Source organism: Felis catus, chromosome D1 (assembly GCF_018350175.1).
Source record: "Felis catus isolate Fca126 chromosome D1, F.catus_Fca126_mat1.0, whole genome shotgun sequence".
Lineage (NCBI taxonomy): Eukaryota > Metazoa > Chordata > Mammalia > Carnivora > Felidae > Felis > Felis catus.
Window position 1 is genome coordinate 28,768,569 of NC_058377.1, and position 18,323 is coordinate 28,786,891.

Sequence of the window (18,323 nt, forward strand, 5' to 3'; positions counted from 1 at the left end):
CCTACATCATGGGAATCCTTAAGCAAAGAGTGAACTATGGTGCTCAAAGGGCCTAGCCACTCTGGGTGTGGAAGATGCCTCCAGTTGTAACTATTGAATAGTGATGACTATTGAAGTAGGCTTGTGCTTAGGTGGTTTAAGAAGCACTGGGCTGTTCAAGGCCCAGAAATCTCAGATAGTGTTCTGAGACAATAATCTTATAAGACTTCTGTTTCCCCGTCCCAGAAAATGCCAGCCATGACAAATCAAGCAAGATATGCGAATGTGATGGTTCCCATTTCTCTCTGATCCCTGGACTTACCCATCTGGTCTTCCCTCCAGGTGCACAATTGACAACCGGGTCACCCGGGTGGCCTGGCTAAACCGCAGCACCATCCTCTACGCTGGGAATGACAAGTGGTGCCTGGACCCACGTGTGGTCCTCCTGAGCAACACCCAAACCCAGTACAGCATTGAGATCCAGAACGTGGATGTGTATGACGAGGGCCCATACACGTGCTCTGTGCAGACGGACAACCACCCAAAGACCTCAAGGGTCCACCTCATTGTGCAAGGTAGGCGTCGCTTGGCTGGATGGTCTGGATGGATGGCTGGGAGATCCTGTATTGAACACTTTTTCTGTTATCTCCAGCAGAGATACATTCAGTTTGTTCCATCTGGCCAGGACAATAGGACAACTAACTGTCAGTTTGTGGTTAGAAGCTGAATTTTGAAATAAGTTTTAGTGTTGAATAGGACTAGGATTTTTTTGTTTTTGTTTTTGTTCCAATAATATATTTTCTCAGAAAATTATCTTCTAATTATTGCTTTCCTTGGCTTTTTTCTTCCCTTAAGTTTTTTTTTTTTTTTTTAGGTTCCATCCAGTTCTAGGCCTGCTTTATTTTAAGACCAGTGTTTTAGCTCTTCTGGCACTTCACACGTGCCATACCCTGGAGCAGCCTTCAAGAAAGCAGAGTCCATCACACACGTTCTGAATGCCCACCTGAGACGTGTCCTTCACAGCCACCTCCATTGTCTCCAGCTTGCCTGTGTCTCTCATCTCCCAGCCCTGGGTTTCTGATGCCACATCTCCCTTTTAATAACCTGCATCTGATTCACTGTGTTTGGTGGCACCCCAAGTTCCTGCCCCCAGATTTTTAGGCCTATGTCAATGTTCTGGTTTTGCATCTCTCTTGGTTCTGCTCTGGCTGAGTTTTTCAGGCCCTGGGAATGATTCCTACCTATTCCCCATGAAGCAGAACTGACCCTGGGGCATTCACATGACACTTTACCATGGTGGACAGCTCTTAATTAGGGAGTAAGAGCTCAGAACCAGGCTTGACCTCTTTACGGCTGTGAGACTCAGATCAAGTTACTAACTGGGCTTCAGGCTTTCCTTCTGTAAAATGGAATCAATGTTGTGAGCAGCTTGCTGAGGACTACACTTTACATAACACTTAGAAGCAGGCCTACAGTGCTGTTGAAGTGTTAGCTACTAATATATTTTTATTAAAAATATTTTTTACATATTTTTGAAGAGAGAGAGAGAGAGAACAAATGGGAGATAGTGGAGAGAGAGGGAGACACAGAATCCAAAGCAGGCTTCAGGCTCCGAGCTGTCAGCATAGAGCCCAACCCTGGGGCTTGAACCCATGATCCATGAGATCATGACCTGAGCTGAAGTCAGACACTAACCAACTGAGCTACCCAAGTGCCCCATCATTAATATATCTTTAAATACTGATATTGCATTTTAGCTTTTTAAAAGTCTTTTACAGTGGGCCAAATTCCTCATTCTATGATCTCAGAAGCTTAAGCCCTGAGCAGTGTAGCCTGGCCCTTCTGCTGGAGTTTCTTCCCCAGTTCGATTTTCAGTTCCCTCCATACAGCTGAATGCCATTTGGGGCAAGAAGCTCCTCTTGGGGAGGCGCCTCCTGCCACTCTCTTGTCAGGGAGCCCAAGGAAAGGGGATGGACTTGGTCAGTAAACAAGGGCAGGAAAGTGACTGGAGAAGGAAGAACACAAAGGAGCTGGAGGTATGATGGGAACCCTAGCTGTGAGAAGGCAGGAGGCTGCCCACCCTGGGCTGCGGCCATGCGCAGTTGAAGGGTGAGGCGACGCGAGTGGGCATGAGACACAACCACCCAAGGGCACTGTGACACTGGCCCTGGGCAGGGGCTGCCAGGACAGCAACGTCCTTCCTGCCGGGGCAGAGCTTGGCCACACCACGTTGTTCTCACTTACTTTTCTCTCTTCTAAAAAGAAATTGCGATGGCTTTTTCTATTATTGGTTCTCCAAATGAATCTTTTTCAAACGGCTGGATGCAAGCAGCGTTTTTTTTTAAAGGAAATGGAATTTCATAGAAGGTATCAGTGTCTTACAAACAGCAGAAAAAGTATCATTATATAAGATTTTTGTTTCAGAGTGTGTAAGTTTTTAATATAAAATACATTTTTATTATGGTGGATAGTTGGCAAAAAAAAAAAAAAAGTTTGAAAATCATATTCGATGAGGAGGCCCGGCAACTGCTCCAGGGTCACCATCTGTAATCTCTGCCAAAGGGTGCTTCTGAAACCCCTCCCTGAAACCATGCTCCCCTTGCACCCCCACCTGCACACATGTATTGTCAAGAGCAGGATACCCAGCAATGGCAAGAGAAATCAGGAAATGCCCACTAGTACAGACATTCGCTTTATGGAGTAGGACCTTTATGGACCTGGAAAATGGAAGGAATAGTGAAAAATGCTGAAACCTCTCTGAAAATAAGGACCATGTTTTTGTCATTTGTTTTCCTTAAGCTCTCCCTCCCCCCCCCCCAACACACCCACCAACACACTTCTGCCCTAAATACCTGGGAGAGTACCTTATCCAAAGTGCACATTTAATAACTACTTTTTGAAGCAAATGGCTGAACTTACAGTCCAGAGGTCTTATACAGGCTCAAAGACAGAAAGTGGACTGTGTGTACGGGTGGAGACATAGGAGAGGTGAGGTGAAGGGGTCTACATCAATCTTCACTCATGTCCACAGTAATGGAAAATGTCTAATCCCCAGCTAGGTGTTTACATCTGTGACTTGGCTAGGTGGCCTCTTAGCATGACACACCACCTCAAGTATTGGAATCTCATCTTGGGCTAATTTTCGAATGCTGATGGGTGTATTGATTTGGAAACAAGCTAGGTTAAAAAAGGCACTGGTCTTGTACACAGACTCAGCCCAAGCTAATCCGCTGTCGATATGCCTGGGCTGAGCATTATTGACACTTTAATGAATAGTGGACCATAGTTTTTCAGAGCCAACCTGTCCCCCCTCTTAGAAGCAATCAGACAAACTAAATAGAGCCGGACTCCCCCATTTCTGTATTGGAAAGAGGATACATCACCATCCAGGATTAAAAAAAAAAAGAAATATATTTATCTTGGGATCATTTATTGTAGTGAACATAAACCCTAATTCCCCTAGCAGAAGCTGACTGTCTGGATTTTGTTGAAGTTGCTCTTCAACCCTGAACAGAACACTGGTGGAATGAAAGTCAGACATATTAAGTTTTCAGAATGGTATTACAATCATTAAACACTCACAGACACACACAGACGCACAGACGCACACAGACAAGCTAGCAGCAGCAGGAAGAACTGAACTGATGGTCTGCCCATGAGTGTGTGTACTTATGCATATGCAGTCAGGTTCACATAAAAATAAACACACGTGGAAGGAAGGTAATGACATTTTCATAGTATCATGTGAGCTGCTTAAGGTCTGGGATTATGTCTTTCCTCTTGTTATCAAATACCCTTTGTACCCCACCAGTTCTTTGTTCTGGATCTTTTGAGTTCCTGCTGACAGCAGGGAAGGCACCTTTGCAAGTGTCTGAGCTTCAGAACTTCAGCCCTTTGTTATGCACTTATGAGTACTTTCATTTATTCATATGGTAAATAATTACTGAGAAACAACTCTGGTTACTGGTACCTTGCCCAACCACTTAGCACAGGAAGATAAACAAAAAGCCACCTTTGAAGAGTTAGTTCCCATTCAGGTGGAAATGGACTTCTGTGATGTTTGCCCAAGTCATCCCCAAGAATTCAGTTTCTAGAAGTATAGCTGCTGTTGACTGAATCCTGGGGTACGAACCTGCTCCAGACACTCCTGGAAACACCTGCAATGTGGGTCTTCTTACCCCCATGTAATCTGATTATATATTTTAATAGAATTCAGAAATGACATATATAGAAATCAGATTGGTCCTTTTATGTGGCAGCCAGATTTCCCCATGCTGCTAAGCACTGGTCTGTCTCAGCTCAAGAGCAGGGGTGAAGGGTTAGAGGCCTTTTCTTGGTTCGTGTTTGCCAGAACTTTAGCTGAGCACATAATCTTCAGTCTATCTTGTCCTCAGGACAACCTTTCATTGGTGGCAAGTTCTAGATGTGTGCATTTCTGCTAGGATAGTTTTTAAATCTGTGGATAGCATTGCATATTCTTGTGGTAAAGGAAAAAGGGAAATGCTTAGATCCTTTCCTTTCTTTTGTTTTTATGGGTTCGTCTCTTCTGTATATTGCTGTTGAACTGTATTTTCCCTTTCTATTTTGTTTTGTTTTTCTTTAAATGACAGCTCTAGGGATGGGGCACTTGGGTGGCTCAGTCGGTTTAGTGTCCAACTCTTTATTTCAGCTTGGGTCATGATCTGTCAATGGTTTGTGAGTTCGAGCCCTACATCAGGCACTGCACACACAGTGCAGAGCCTGCTTAGATTCTCTCTCTCTCCCTCTCTCTCTCTGCCCCTCCCCTGCTGTCTTTCACAAAACAAATAAATAAACTTTAAATAAATAAATATAGCTCTGGGGCTACCTAAATGCTCCAAAATCTTCCCTAGGCTGTTGGGACTGGGGATATTTTCTTAAGGTCTTGGCCAGGCTGGTCAAGCAGCTAGAACATGGACTGGGTCAGTCTAGCCTGGGCTGCAGAAGAGGGTCCCTGTAGTGGTCAGTATAGGGGGTTGGGAGAACAACTATTAAGTGAAGTCATGAGAAGCACCAGGCAGAGTTAAGGGTGAATATCAAAACACAGAGATCTCAGCCTCCATGGCCCAGAATGTTAGACCAGTCTGCAGGAAAATGGTAATGGTTCTTTTGATTTGCATTGTCCAAGGTCAACATGGAGAAAGGAGTAGGATCGTAGTTGTACACAGAGAGTCCAGGTGATCAGGTGGGACATGTCTTCTAGGCAAGCCAGGAATAAAGGACAACCTTGACTAAGAAAGTGGCTCTACAGGGCAGCATGGAAGGAGGATGAGGGAAAAGGCAGCAGGGGCTGGTGGTGAGAAGGGGGAGGGAACAGAACTGAATTAAGTACATACCTACCACAGTGGCTATTTAAAATTAAATGAGCTAAAACCAAATAAAATTTAAAATTTACTTCTTCAATCACACTGGTCACTTCAGGTGCTTCAGTAGCCACATATGACCAGTGGCTGCTCTATCAAGTAGTATAGAAATAGAAAGAATATTCTATCATCGTAGAAAGTTCTTTTGGGCAGTGTTGTATGTGAGTACCATTATGGGCCAGCACGTGTAAATGAAAGGTGGGTTTCATTGATTTGAGGGGCCTGTTGTGGTATAGAAAAGAGAATTGGATTTTGTAGAGAACATGGAAATAGGAAAAGACAGAGGTCTTTTAAGACAAGAGAGTATTATTATAAAGATAGAGGACTGGAGTTCCTCTGTTAGCTGGGGCAGAGTAGAAAGCCCAGAGTCTGAAGATATATCCAAAGGAAAATAGACAGAATTTGGGGGTTGGTTACATGTGGGAATTGGTGGGGGAGTGGGCCAGGGCATTGAGATTTTATCTGAGTGCTCTAGGGCAGGTTGATACTAACTCATCTAAACCCTCATGTGGTAAAGCATCATGTGTTGTGGAGCACTTCAGATCTTTGGACTTCTTAATTTTAAGATGGCTTGAATCCTCCATTCAATACGAGTTTGTGAAAAGTAAGAAATACCACCCACGTATTTTCACTTGGGCAGCCAGAACACAATCTTATAGGTCAGCGTGAGGGAGATCCATTTTAGATTTATTGAAATTTGGGTCTAATGATTTCCATCCCTTGACCTTAAGGTGTTCTGCTTTGTGAATGTAATTAATAAGTGCCTGCTTCTGGAGTCCAGCTGCATATTTTAACCCTTTTCCTCTCTTAAACCTGCTGCTTCTCAGGGTATCTAAAATACCTCCACCTCTGTCTCTATAGTTCTTTGAAAGAGACTGAATCATAGAGAGCACAGAGTGAATAAAACACTTTGTGGGACTGAACTGTTTGCTAAGTTAAGGGCAATATGGAAGATATCTCAAAGCCCTCATCATTTCATAAGCACCCTTGCGTGATGGCACAGCACAGTGACCCTGGTGGTCTGCAGAACATAAGCAAAGATCTTTTTCATCCACACACAGAGGCCTGGGTCGTACACCTGAAGGGCTTTAATCTCATTCAGAGACACATCTGCATGATGCGAGTGTTAGCATACAGTGCTCATAAAACAGGGGTAGTACTTTAATAGCGATAATAATAAAAATAATAATAACTAATAAAACTTTTGGTCTCTATCAGTTTCCAAGGCCCTTTCTAGGTCTCTCTTTTGTCACTGGAACATCTAATCACCCCCTCCCTTTTGTTTGCTGTAAATGAGTTTTCCAGTTTCTTGCTAAGCAGAATTAATCTGAAAATCCCTGCTATTGTTTGATAGTTAATTACCTGCCTTTTGGAGTCAAACATCTCTGAAGCTCACGAAAGGGAGGAAAGACTGTCTTTGGAATGGGGCAGAAATGAGAGAAAGAATCCAGAATGTTGTTGTCATTCCCTGTGTTAGTAGAATTCCAGAGAGAAAGGGCCTAGGCCAGGGAGATAGTACAGGCAGGTAACTTGAAAAAGATAGAGCTTGGGCGGTACCAGCCCTTCATTTACCTTTTATCTTCCTGTTCTGGGCCCTCTCCTCTTACCCACTGATATGTATAATCGTGCTGCTTTCCAAACCTGAATAATTAATTGACCTTGTCAAATCAAACTCATTATTATGATTCAGGTAACAGGAACAATAGCTTTTAATTTCTGGACACCTATGCCCCATAGACCATCCCCCCCACCCCCACCTCACTCTGAAACTCTACAAAAGGAAATTTGAAGCACAACATTTCAAACTGAACAATGTGCTGTAATCCTTACACTGAAAGCAAAAATTTCTGTCTCTCCAGCCACATCACCTAGAAAGCACCATGCCTCCCTGGCACTGCAAGAATCCCATAGCATTGAGAAGACCTTTGTACCAACTAATTTCCATTTGGGCTGTAGCTTTCCCAGCCTGTTATGGAGGGAAACATCACCATCCAGTTCTGAATCAACAGAAGTCACCTTCTGAGTACATCTGTGTTCTTTGGGTTTCAATAGCCCTGTGTCACATTTGCCATCCCAAACTGTTTTCCTCTCTCTGAAATGGATGAACATGAACATTCAGTCTGATCATAAGACTGTGCATATGAATTCAACAGAACTTTAAAAAAGTCAGGAAATTAAATCCCACCACAAAATTAGAGTGATCCTCAAAGTACCCTGGAGAATGACAAGGAAGTAGGGCATTTTACCTGAAATTGATTTACAGAATTTAGACAGCATGCAAATGAAGCATTTCTGTTCTAGCTGGTGAGTTCTTAAATTTCTTCATGCAGTTACTGACAATGGATGGGCTGAAGAGTCTCTTAGACTAAAGAAATCTGAGAAAATTGCTGTAATGAAAGTCATATTGGTTTAATAATGGCATTTTCTGTGCCTTCTGGAATGGCTGGGAGGGGCCTCCCCTTTTGGAAGCAGTTTGGAAAACTTGACATTTGCCTCCTGGTGTTTCCTGGTCACATCAGTAAATAAAAATAGGGTCGCCCTGTCCAAGCCCTTCACACCATTCATGGCTCTGAGGAAGCAGAAAGTTCAGGAAGCCTGACCCTATTGCTTCACTGAAAATACTTACAGGAGTCACACAACATCCCTCCAGGTAAGCAGCTAGGGCTCCCGCAGGAGGGTCTTTAAGCGACCACAGAATTCTTATCCCTGACATGGTTAATCCCAGAGAGTCTGAGCTGCCTCGAATTCTAATACTATAGTGGTTGGGATTCTTAATGGATCTGATATATCCCTGCAGCCTCCACATAAGACATACATTTTATTTGAGGAGAAGGGCAAACAAACATCAGATCTGAATGAGTAGCCCTTTTAAAGTACATTCCTATATATCCTCATTCCCACATGAGAAGCTTCCAGTAGTCCAAGCTGAACTTGAGACAAATAGTCCTACTTAAGGATTGCATGATGCCTCCTTATTGTCTCATGACCCACTGATATGGATCTGGCTAATCCCATAATATGTTTAAAACATTCCTCATACAACATTCCTAGAGGTTTTGCCATTAGAAAGTGTTATCAAGGCCAGGATCACGGATCTGAATACCATGGCTGTTGCCAGAGGACTCTTAAGTACTTGAAAGACTTAAAAGCCTCCAACAATTCTTTAGTTTTTGCTAAAATTGAAATACCTAGCTTTTTAGGGCATGAGAATATGTTGGTGATTATGTGTCTCAGTCCATCTGTTGTCAGATTGAGAGATGTCAACTGAAACTTTTCAATTCCATTTACCAGTATTTTGAAGTTAGGCACTGGAGACACAACAACTCAGAGTTCCTGCCCTGTCTAGCAGAAGGCACCCCTACACTTAAAAATAACTCTCTTCTACAGTAACAGAGGTTAAGATGCTCATGTATATAAATGCTTTTAATATACTGAGAGGGAGTAATTGAATTTATCTGCAAGACTAGGCAAAACTGCATGGTTACATTTCATCAACCCCCTCAATGGTGAATAGGAATTTTTAGGTCAGGAGAGAAGGCATCACTTTTCTTCCTCAAGGAAAGTTCCGTTAAGAAGAAAGTTGTTCTGGCAAAAGGACGAATATCTACAAGTCTATCAGTAGGATAGAAAATCACAAGCACCAGGGTCAATAAGCCTCAGTAGGAAGAGAGAAGTATCAGAATAAAAGAATATATACAAACCCAACGAGTTCTTTGTCCCTTGCATGGTAAAGATACAAAGGGGAAATATTGCCGAAACCTCTTCTATCAGCAAGTCAGTTTTTAAAACACTAAAATGTATGTTGTATAAACATTGCAGTTATAACAATGATTCTTTTTCCATAGTAAAGTTAAGCTACATTTCTCTGTACACCAGTAAGTAGAGTACACAACAGTAAGACTCTTTGCTCTCCCCTCATGGTGATTTTACCAGAGAGGGTGAGGATGCTGCTAAGGATAAAAGTGAGCTGCAAGGGGCCCACACCTTTGGGACCTGGGAGACTGGTTCCTTGCCAGCAGCCTCCTCTCACGGGTACCTGAGAGCCCACTGCATGCAGGTGAAGGAGTCTCAGACTTTCAGATGTATCCAGGCTAATTTAGGCTTTAAGGAGTCACCACTTGGCATATATCTTAACACCTCTATTCCTGCCGAACATCATCTGTGGTAAATTAGTGTCTGATGGTAAAAATTTAATTGGTTTCTGCTGGAGATGGGCTCAGTGGTGAAATGCTCCTGGAGTTGCCAGAGCACAGTGTTTTTCTTTTGAGAGATCTTCATTTCATGTCATTTGAGAAAGAATTTATTGATTTAAAATTAGGACAGTTTAATTTGGTGGCATGTTTTCTTTATGTCTCAATTATATATTCATGTCTTTGTGGTAAACTCAGCTGGTGGGGGGATTAAGAATTCAAAATAGAGGATTTTCACTTGGCAAATAGTGCTTTCTACTGTGATTAATTGGGAGTCTGCACAATGAACCCGGTGTTGGCTCCACTGGGGATTGAATAGCTTAGTAGGAAGAAAGAAATTTCAGGATTTAGGAGTCCTGGATTCCAGTCCGAATCTTGACAATAAGTACCTGGAGGAATGACCTACTTCTTTAATCTATTTCAGATTAGATGCACTTTGTAGGAATATTTTGATATATCACATAATCTAATTTGGAGAAAGTTACCAAATAAAAGGCTGCCAAATGCCATTTTGATATTAGAATCCTTCATTTGTGTAACTATTTATAAATAGTAAATGTTGTCAAGCTTTTGTGTCCATTTGTCTTATTTTGATTTCTTTAAACAGACCCACTCTTCTGTACCAAGGATGCATCTGTGTTCTGTTGCTGGTGTGGGTCCTCCTTCCCAAGAATCTGCTTGGATTACATCCCCGTTCCCCACCCTTGTTCTGTCTGTTGAACTCCAGTGTTCCTGGTTTTCTGACCTTCTGGCCTGGTGATGTTCCTGTGCTGTCTTGCCCTCATCCCTTTTGCTCTCATAATTCAATTAGACTTGTTTTATTGTGGTCTCATTGTGCTCTGAATCTAGATTTCAAAGAGGGGTTCTCATACTAACACTGCCCCACACTCCAAGGACTCAAGCCAGCCTAGCCCTTTCTTCCCCCCTGAGAAAGGCAGATCAGACATTTTGGTTTTCTTTTTTCCCTTTCATGCACATGTAGACCACCATGAGTGAAGTACGGAAATATAGGTTGAGACAGATACAAAGACGAAAGAGACAAGTTCCTCCCATCAGGATATGTGGTGGGGGTTGGGACAGATGGTAAAGTTTGAAAGGAGGGGCTGCTAGAATTGAGCCATTCACAGGAATCCCAGGACTGAGAACTGAGAGCCAGGTGCCTCCCCAAGCTTGGGAGCAGGGTGTGAGTGTGTGAGAAGGCCACACAAAGAGAAGTGTTTGGAAATGGACAATCTAGCATTTCAGATCCTGGCTATGAAAAGGAAAATAATTAGTGAGTTTTCACACACCCACTCAGCCCTCCATCACCCACCCTTTTTCCACTCACAGGCAGAGTTATTTTTTTAAACCTGAATTGGATGGTACCTCAAGGACTTAACATGAGAGAACTAGTTTTTTTATCAAGACCTATAGGTCCCTGGGATGAGCCTCCTCCACTCCTGGTTCACGCTGTGCTCCTGCCTCCCATGCTCATTTGATTTTATTTTACTTATCTTGTTCTTTCTGTTCATGGGCCCTTTCTACATTCCCTCTCCTCTGACTTGCATTCTCTTCCTCTTTTCACTCAGCAATTCCTATTTATCCTTCAAGCATGAACTTGAACATCATTTCTTTAGGGATGCTTTTTCAGACCTGCCTGTCTTGCATTAACTCCTCCCCTTTCCCCAGGATTCAGAGCCATGCTATTCTTTGTGTTTCTCGGCACAATTATAATTTGACATTTGTTTGATCACTTGGCTATGTCTGTTTTGCCAGTAGACTATGAGTCTCCTGAAGGCAAGGGGCCCATCTCTTTTTGTACCTTGTCTCAAAAGTCTGGAAATTAATAGGGCCTCAGAGGTTACTGGTTGGATAATGAGTGGATCTGTAAAGTTTCTTTTCTTATTATTAAGCAGAACAATTCATTTTGTGTTGGGACTGGCCATGGAAGGGTGAATAAGAGCCACCCCAATGTATCATATTCTAATCCTTGGAATTGTAAATGATACCTTATAGGATGACATCTTTGCAGATTTGAGGAAGTTAAGAGTTTGAGATATGGAGATTGTCCTGGATTAGCCAGGTGGGTCCTAAATATAGTCACATGTATACTTATAGGAAGGAAGCAAAGGGGAATTTGATACACACACACAGAAGAGAAAGCAATGTGAAAATGAACCGGAGAGAGTCAAAGTTGCTGGCCTTGAAGCCTGGATGGATGTGGCTACGGGCCTAGGAATGTCAGCAACCAGCAGAAGCTTAAAGAGGTGAAGAACTGACTCCCCACTAAAGCATCCAAAGGAAGCACAGCCCTGCTGTCACTTTTACAGATTCTGATCTTCTGATCAGTCCTTCCAGTTGCTTGCCAGATCATTCAGGGTAGAACCCAAATGATCCTAAACCCAAATGTGGCCTAAAAGGTCCTATGCTGTGTGGCCCCTGACATCTCTCTGACCTATGCTCCTAAAACACTCTTTGTTAACCTATTTCCATGATGTTCTTGAATCAGGGATACACCTCTGTCTGGACCTTTATAGCTTCCTATGCTGGCACCCCATGCCAGGTGTCCCTTGGGGCTCTACCCTCAAAGGTCACCATACGGGAGAGGCCTCTCTGACCACCTGTATGGCAGCGAGCTCCTCACCTCCCCAAGTTACTCCCTGGGACTTTTCTGATGTGTTTTCATCTATTACATTATAAATATTTACATGTTTAAGATCTGTTGTCTGTTTCACTGCAGGAGAATACAAGCTCCACGACGGCAGGGAGTTGACCTGCCCTGTTCACTGTTGTACCCAAGTGCCTAGAACAGGGTTTGGTGCATAGTAGGCACTCAGTAAATATCTATTGAATAAATATGTGAATGAAAACTTGAAAAGCAGAGCCTTCCATTAAGTGAAATTTATCTATTTTTATTTTTCCCCAGTGTTTATTCTGTCTCTTTGCTTGAGTGAGAAAGTCTGAAATTTTCTGTTATTTCTACCAAAATGATTCTCAGACCAGGTGACATTAAACTAACTTTAATAGGGTGGATTTTTCTGGGGCATCTGGGTGTCTCGGTTGGTTAAGCATCCAACTTCGGCTCAGGTCATGATCTCACAATTTGGGAGTTTGAGCCCTGTGTCAGGCTCTGTGCTGACAGCTCAGAACCTGGAGCCTGCTTCAGATTCTGTGTCTCCCTTTCTCTCTACCTCCCCCCCATTCTTGCTCTCTCTCTCTCTCTCTCTGTCTCTCAAAAATAAATATTTTTTTGTAAATAGGGTGCATTTTCTTAGCAAAGTAAAGAAGAAGCTAGTGGTGCAGACTGAAGGAATAACACAGGAAGGAACTGAGAGACCTGAGTGTGGGTTGCTCCTTATAGCAGGCTGCAGACAAAACATGAGTTGTGAGGAAGTGGCCCCGAGTGTCTCTCTGAGGAGAGGACCAACTCTCCAGCAACCCAAGAAGTTCAGATTTCACTATGGAGGAATGGGGAATCAGAGGAAAGTTTGAAGCAAGGAAATTACATGAGTTCTATTTTAAAAACAGACTTTGGCATCAGAATGGGGAGTTGATTGGAGGGGGAGTTTTGAGGCAGGGACACTGATAGAGAATGATAACATGGTTTGTATCATGTTATGCCACGTCCTTGGCCTGGAGAGATTCCCTCTCTTCTTAAGAAGTTACACAAATAACACATTAGAGCAGCTGGTAGAGGCTGGATCGGTGTACACACACAGTAAGAGTAGGCTGGGCTCAGTTTTCTGGATGGTCCTATTCCAAAGATACATGTATTCTTCTCAATGTGTGACTGGTTAAGGTTGAAAGTAAAAGAAACTTAATGTTTTCATCTTTGGTAAAGTTTTGGGGTTTTGTATTTATAAATAAGTGTGTGGGGGGGAGGCTGTACCATGTTTTGTTTCAGTTTGGAATCCTGAGAATATGGCTTTCAACTTATTGAAATGAAACCTGATCACCCAAGAGGAGATAAGTTGTACACCAGCCCATGAAGAAAGCTTAAAATAAGACAGGATAGGAGAGAATCAAGCAACAGAAGGGCCTTTTAAACAGGAGAAGATATTTGAAAATAGAATAGCAGATTCAGAGAACACCAAATCATGAGATACCAGAAACTGCCTGTCAGCCCACCCTGATGTCTGCCTCAGACTCTCATGAGGAACTTTCGAGCAAAAGAAAGTAATAAGAAGAATGTTGTCTTTCCCCAGACCAACTGGACCTGAATCACTTTGGTGGAAGTGTGGGTGGAGAACCTTGTGTAGCTGGGTTTGGGAGTTATAGGTCAGGACACAGTGGAGCCAAGAGCCAGAGGCAGACACAACTAAAAGTCAATTTGATAAGACTTTTTTTTAATATTTATTTTTTAGAGAGAGGGTGAGAGTAAGTTGGGGAGAGGCAAAGAGAGAGGGAGACAGAATTTGAAGCAGGCTCCAGGATCTGAGCTGTCAGCACAGAGCCCAATGCAGCACATGAACCCATGAGCTATGAGATCATGACCTGAGCCAAAGTCAGATGCTTAACTGTGAGCAACCCAGGCACCCTGAGAACACTTTTTTAAATATAAAATCCTAAATTATGTTCATGCTCATTAGTAGGAATTGTGTCAAATCGGGTAAGTGGGTGTGCTCTGTTTCTAATTACAGTGTATCTTTCATCTTCCTGAGTGTGATGCTGTATTGTTGTTAAAATGAAAATTAGGAAGCAGAGTCATAAAGAAGAGTGATTCCCCTAAGTGGGTCACCATAGTCTTGCCTATATTCCCCTACATTGTTTTAAAATAGTTTCTCGGGGCGCCTGGGTGGCGCAGTCGGTTAAGCGTCCGACTTCAGCCAGGTCACGATCTCGCGGTCCGTGAGTTCGAGCCCCGCGTCAGGCTCTGGGCTGATGGCTCGGAGCCTGGAGCCTGTTTCCGATTTTGTGTCTCCCTCTCTCTCTGCCCCTCCCCCGTTCATGCTCTGTCTCTCTCTGTCCCAAAAAAATAAATGAAAAAAAAAATTAAAAAAAAATAAAATAAAATAGCTTCTCAAGAGTTATTAGACTGCCGGCCTTCGTTGCTATATCCTAAGACATCTGCAGCCCTCCCTTTTCTCTCTTTAGGCAACATACAGTCTGCTCAGTACTCAGTGAAGGCATATTCAGCCTCTTCTGAAGCTCAGATGGCCATTTCCCCTATAGCCAGAATTCACAGGACCTAGATTCAAGTGGCAGAAATGGCAGTGACACTATTCACTATCCTCCCTAGTGACCCAATAGCCAAATGTTTGCCTCCTGTCCCCTCAACTTTATGATCTGCTTGTCTAGAGACCTTAGTTCCAAAGGGAGGAATGCTTGCAACAGGAGAAACAATGATTCCATTGAACTGGAAGTTGAGACCACAACCTGGCCACTTTGGGCTCCTCATGCCTCTGAATCAACAGGCAGGGAGGGAAGTGATGGTACTGACTAGGGAGGTTCATCCTGACTACCAAGGGGAAATTCAAAACAGGGGTAGAGAAGAGTATGTTGGGAAAACGGAGGTCCCTTAGGGCATCTCTTAGTATTATCATGCTCTGTGACTAAGCTAAGGGAAAACCAACAATCCAATCTAGGCAGGACTAAAAGACTGCAGAGCCCAGACCTTTCAGGAATAAAAGATTGGCTACCCTGTGAAGTCAAGAACCAACAGCAGCTGAGATGCTTGCTACAACAAAGGGAATTCAGAGTAGTTAGTAGAAGGTAGTTATAAATAGAAGCTACAAGCACATGGCCAGTTACAGAAATGAGGACTCTGTCTTGAGTATTTCAATAGCTTCTCTCTATTTTGTTATAAATACTTTCATATGTGTATATACATATATTAAACAAGCATCTTTGTTTTCTTTCCTTTCTTATTCCCTTATCATGTAACATAAGATGTATTGACTTTCTGTGAATTTTACATCATAGTATTTATGGTACAGGCTATCAGAAGAGCAAACATTACTCAAGGACTTTATTTCCTCTTCTAGGGAAGGGATTAGTACATCTTCAGTTGTATGCAAGATAGTTGTATCATGCTAAGTGGATCATATAACCTTGTTATTGTCTTCATCTGGAGATTAGTTGTAATTTAAGGAAATGGAATGGGTATCAAGTTGCTAGGGGTAGACTTGTGATTGCTAATTTTATGTGTCAACGTGACTTGGCAAAGGGATGCCCATATAGCTGGGAAGACATTATTTCTAGATATGTCTGTGAAGGTGTTTCCATAAGAGATCAACATTTGAATCAGTAGACTGAGTAAAGCAAATTTCCTTCACCAATGCAGATGTGGATCCTCCAATCCATTGAAGGCCCAATTATAATGAAAGCCAGAGAAAGGGTGAATTTGCTCTTTGCTTGAACCAGTACATCCATCTTCTCCTGCCCTCAGACATTGGCCTTCTGATTCTCAGGCCTTCAGTCAAGGATTAGATTACACTGCTGGTTTTTTCATCCTCCAGCTTGAAAATGGCAGATTATCAAACTTCTCACCCTCCATAATTGCATGAGACAATTCCTATTATATATATATAATCTCCTCTTAGCTCTGTTCCTCTAGAGAAACCTGACTAATTCAGAAGACAAGTGAGTTTTTCATACTAAAAATCTTCCTCAGATTTAGAATAAGTTTAGCCCTATAGGTGATAGCTAATGGTACTGGGAAATGTAGGTAAACATAGCACATAGCACTCAGAAAAGCAGGAAGCCCACTGGCCTAGCAAGTGAGGGTGAACTGAAATAGAGTCATTGCTATCTGTCCCACCAAACACACAGAAACTCTGGCTTCACCTTTCTGCTCAGAGGCTGGATGAAGAAAGAAGTATTTATCACATAAACTCTGCTCCTTCCTTCATTCACTATTCAAATATTCATTGAGTTCCTACTGTGAGCTACATATCATGCTGAACTCTGAGGGTAGAACACAAATACCAGATACTTGTCTCCAAAGAAATAATATTCTAGTGGATGACAAGAGAAGTCATAGTTCTTCTGTTGCCATTCAAGAAGTACATAGTTCATTGTAAAACAGGCAGAGAGTTGGGTCAAGTGCCATGGCTGTGGCACTCAAACATGTGTCTATGTGGCCCCTTTGGAGAGACTCCTACCTCTGAGAACCTCAGGGGAATTCCAAAAGGAAGTTTTGCCTTAGTTGAGAGCTGAGTTGTTAGGTAAAGAAGGGAAGGTGTTCATGCCAGTCAGAGTGGCTAAAATGAACAAATCAGGAGACTATAGATGCTGGCAAGGATGTGGAGAAACGAGAACCCTCTTGCACTATTGGTGGGAATGCAAACTGGTGCAGCCACTCTGGAAGACAGTGTGGAGGTTCCTCAAAAAATTAAAAATCGATCTACCCTACGACCCAACAATAGCACTGCTAGGAATTTACCCAAGGGATACAGGAGTGCTGATGCATAGGGGCACTTGTACCCCAATGTTTGTAGCAGCACTTTCAACAATAGCCAAATTATGGAAAGAGCCTAAATGTCCATCAACTGATGAATGGATAAAGAAATTGTGGTTTATATACACAATGGAATACTATATGGCAATGAGAAAGAATGAAATATGGCCTTTTGTAGCAACATGGATGGCACTGGAGAGTGTTATGCTAAGTGAAATAAGTTATACAGAGAAAGAAACCATATGTTTTCACTCTTATGTGGATCCTGAGAAACTTAACAGAAGACCGTGGGGGAGGGGAAGAAAAAGAAAAGGGGTTAGGGAGGGAGCCAAAACATAAGAGACCCTTAAAATCTGAGAATAAACTGAGGGTTGATGGGGGGTAGGAGGGAGGGGAAGGTGGGTGATGGGTATTAAGGAGGGCACCTTTTGGGATGAGCACTGGGTGTTATATGGAAACCAATTTGACAATAAATTTCATATTAAAAAAATAAGGGAAGGTGAGCTGTTCTAGACAGGTAAGAGCATATACAAAGGCTAGGAGGTGAATGGGAACATGGCCTGTTCAGAGAAGGTGAAAGCATCCCACAGGTGGGCCATTAGAGGAAGTGGTAGAGGGATCTGAGGTGAGACCTGAGAGATGGGCAGGAGCCAGATTACAGGAGCTAGGAAGTTTTTATTAATGGTAGAATGGGCCCAGAGTAGACCCTATTCAGGAGGATTGCTCACTGGATGTCAGTTTTGAAGAGGGTATCGGGGGAGCAAACCAAAGGCATAAAGGCCCTCCATGGCTCATCATCCTTACCTAGACCATTCCTTACCCTGCCTTATCAGAACTTCCTTGAGTTAAGAGGAGGTAATATCAAAACCAAGCTCATAGCCTATATTTTAACCTTCAGCTGGGTTTAAATTGTGGATAGATCCTCCACCTTGGCTTCAGTGAGCACCTACTCAGGTCAGTAGAGTTAGTGTGGATGTAGACATGCACCTTTCCTTCTATGATAGGCAATTCTCTTTCCTCTTTGCTGTTTCTCATCTGTCTCTCTGAGGCAGTTTTTCATTTGATCTTGCCAGAAACTTCTTTTTTATTACCACATTGACTTTTTGTTGTCTTCAGCCTATTATTGTTGTTTTTTTATCTTTTTTTTTTGTTTTTGTTTCTTTTTACTTTTGTTTTGTTTTACTCCTCTCATCATTCCCTTGTCTGAGCCACTCTCCTCTCACTTGTCACTGACACTACTCTTCATGTTGACCTTGAGTTCTCAGGACTGTGCCTTTATGCTTAAATGCTCTTTTTTCCAATATTTGCTGGAAACTTCTTTTCTTCACCTACATTTTCCTTCTATCCCTTTCTTTTTTTTTCTCTTCTTTCTTGGCCTCCATATGCTTTGATACC

The 18,323-nt window shown here is 42.6% G+C and overlaps 1 protein-coding gene across 7 annotated transcripts in view; it reads left to right on the forward strand.

Moving 5' to 3' along the window:
* The window catches only part of NTM (neurotrimin), a 943,500-nt gene that overhangs the window by 768,107 nt on the left and 157,070 nt on the right, over positions 1–18,323 (forward strand). For all 7 annotated transcript variants that reach the window (XM_006936805.5, XM_045038541.1, XM_019811568.3 and 4 more), the window contains one exon: positions 322–554. In XM_006936805.5, the coding sequence (XP_006936867.1) occupies positions 322–554 (233 nt within the window). The remainder of the gene's footprint in view (positions 1–321; positions 555–18,323) is intronic.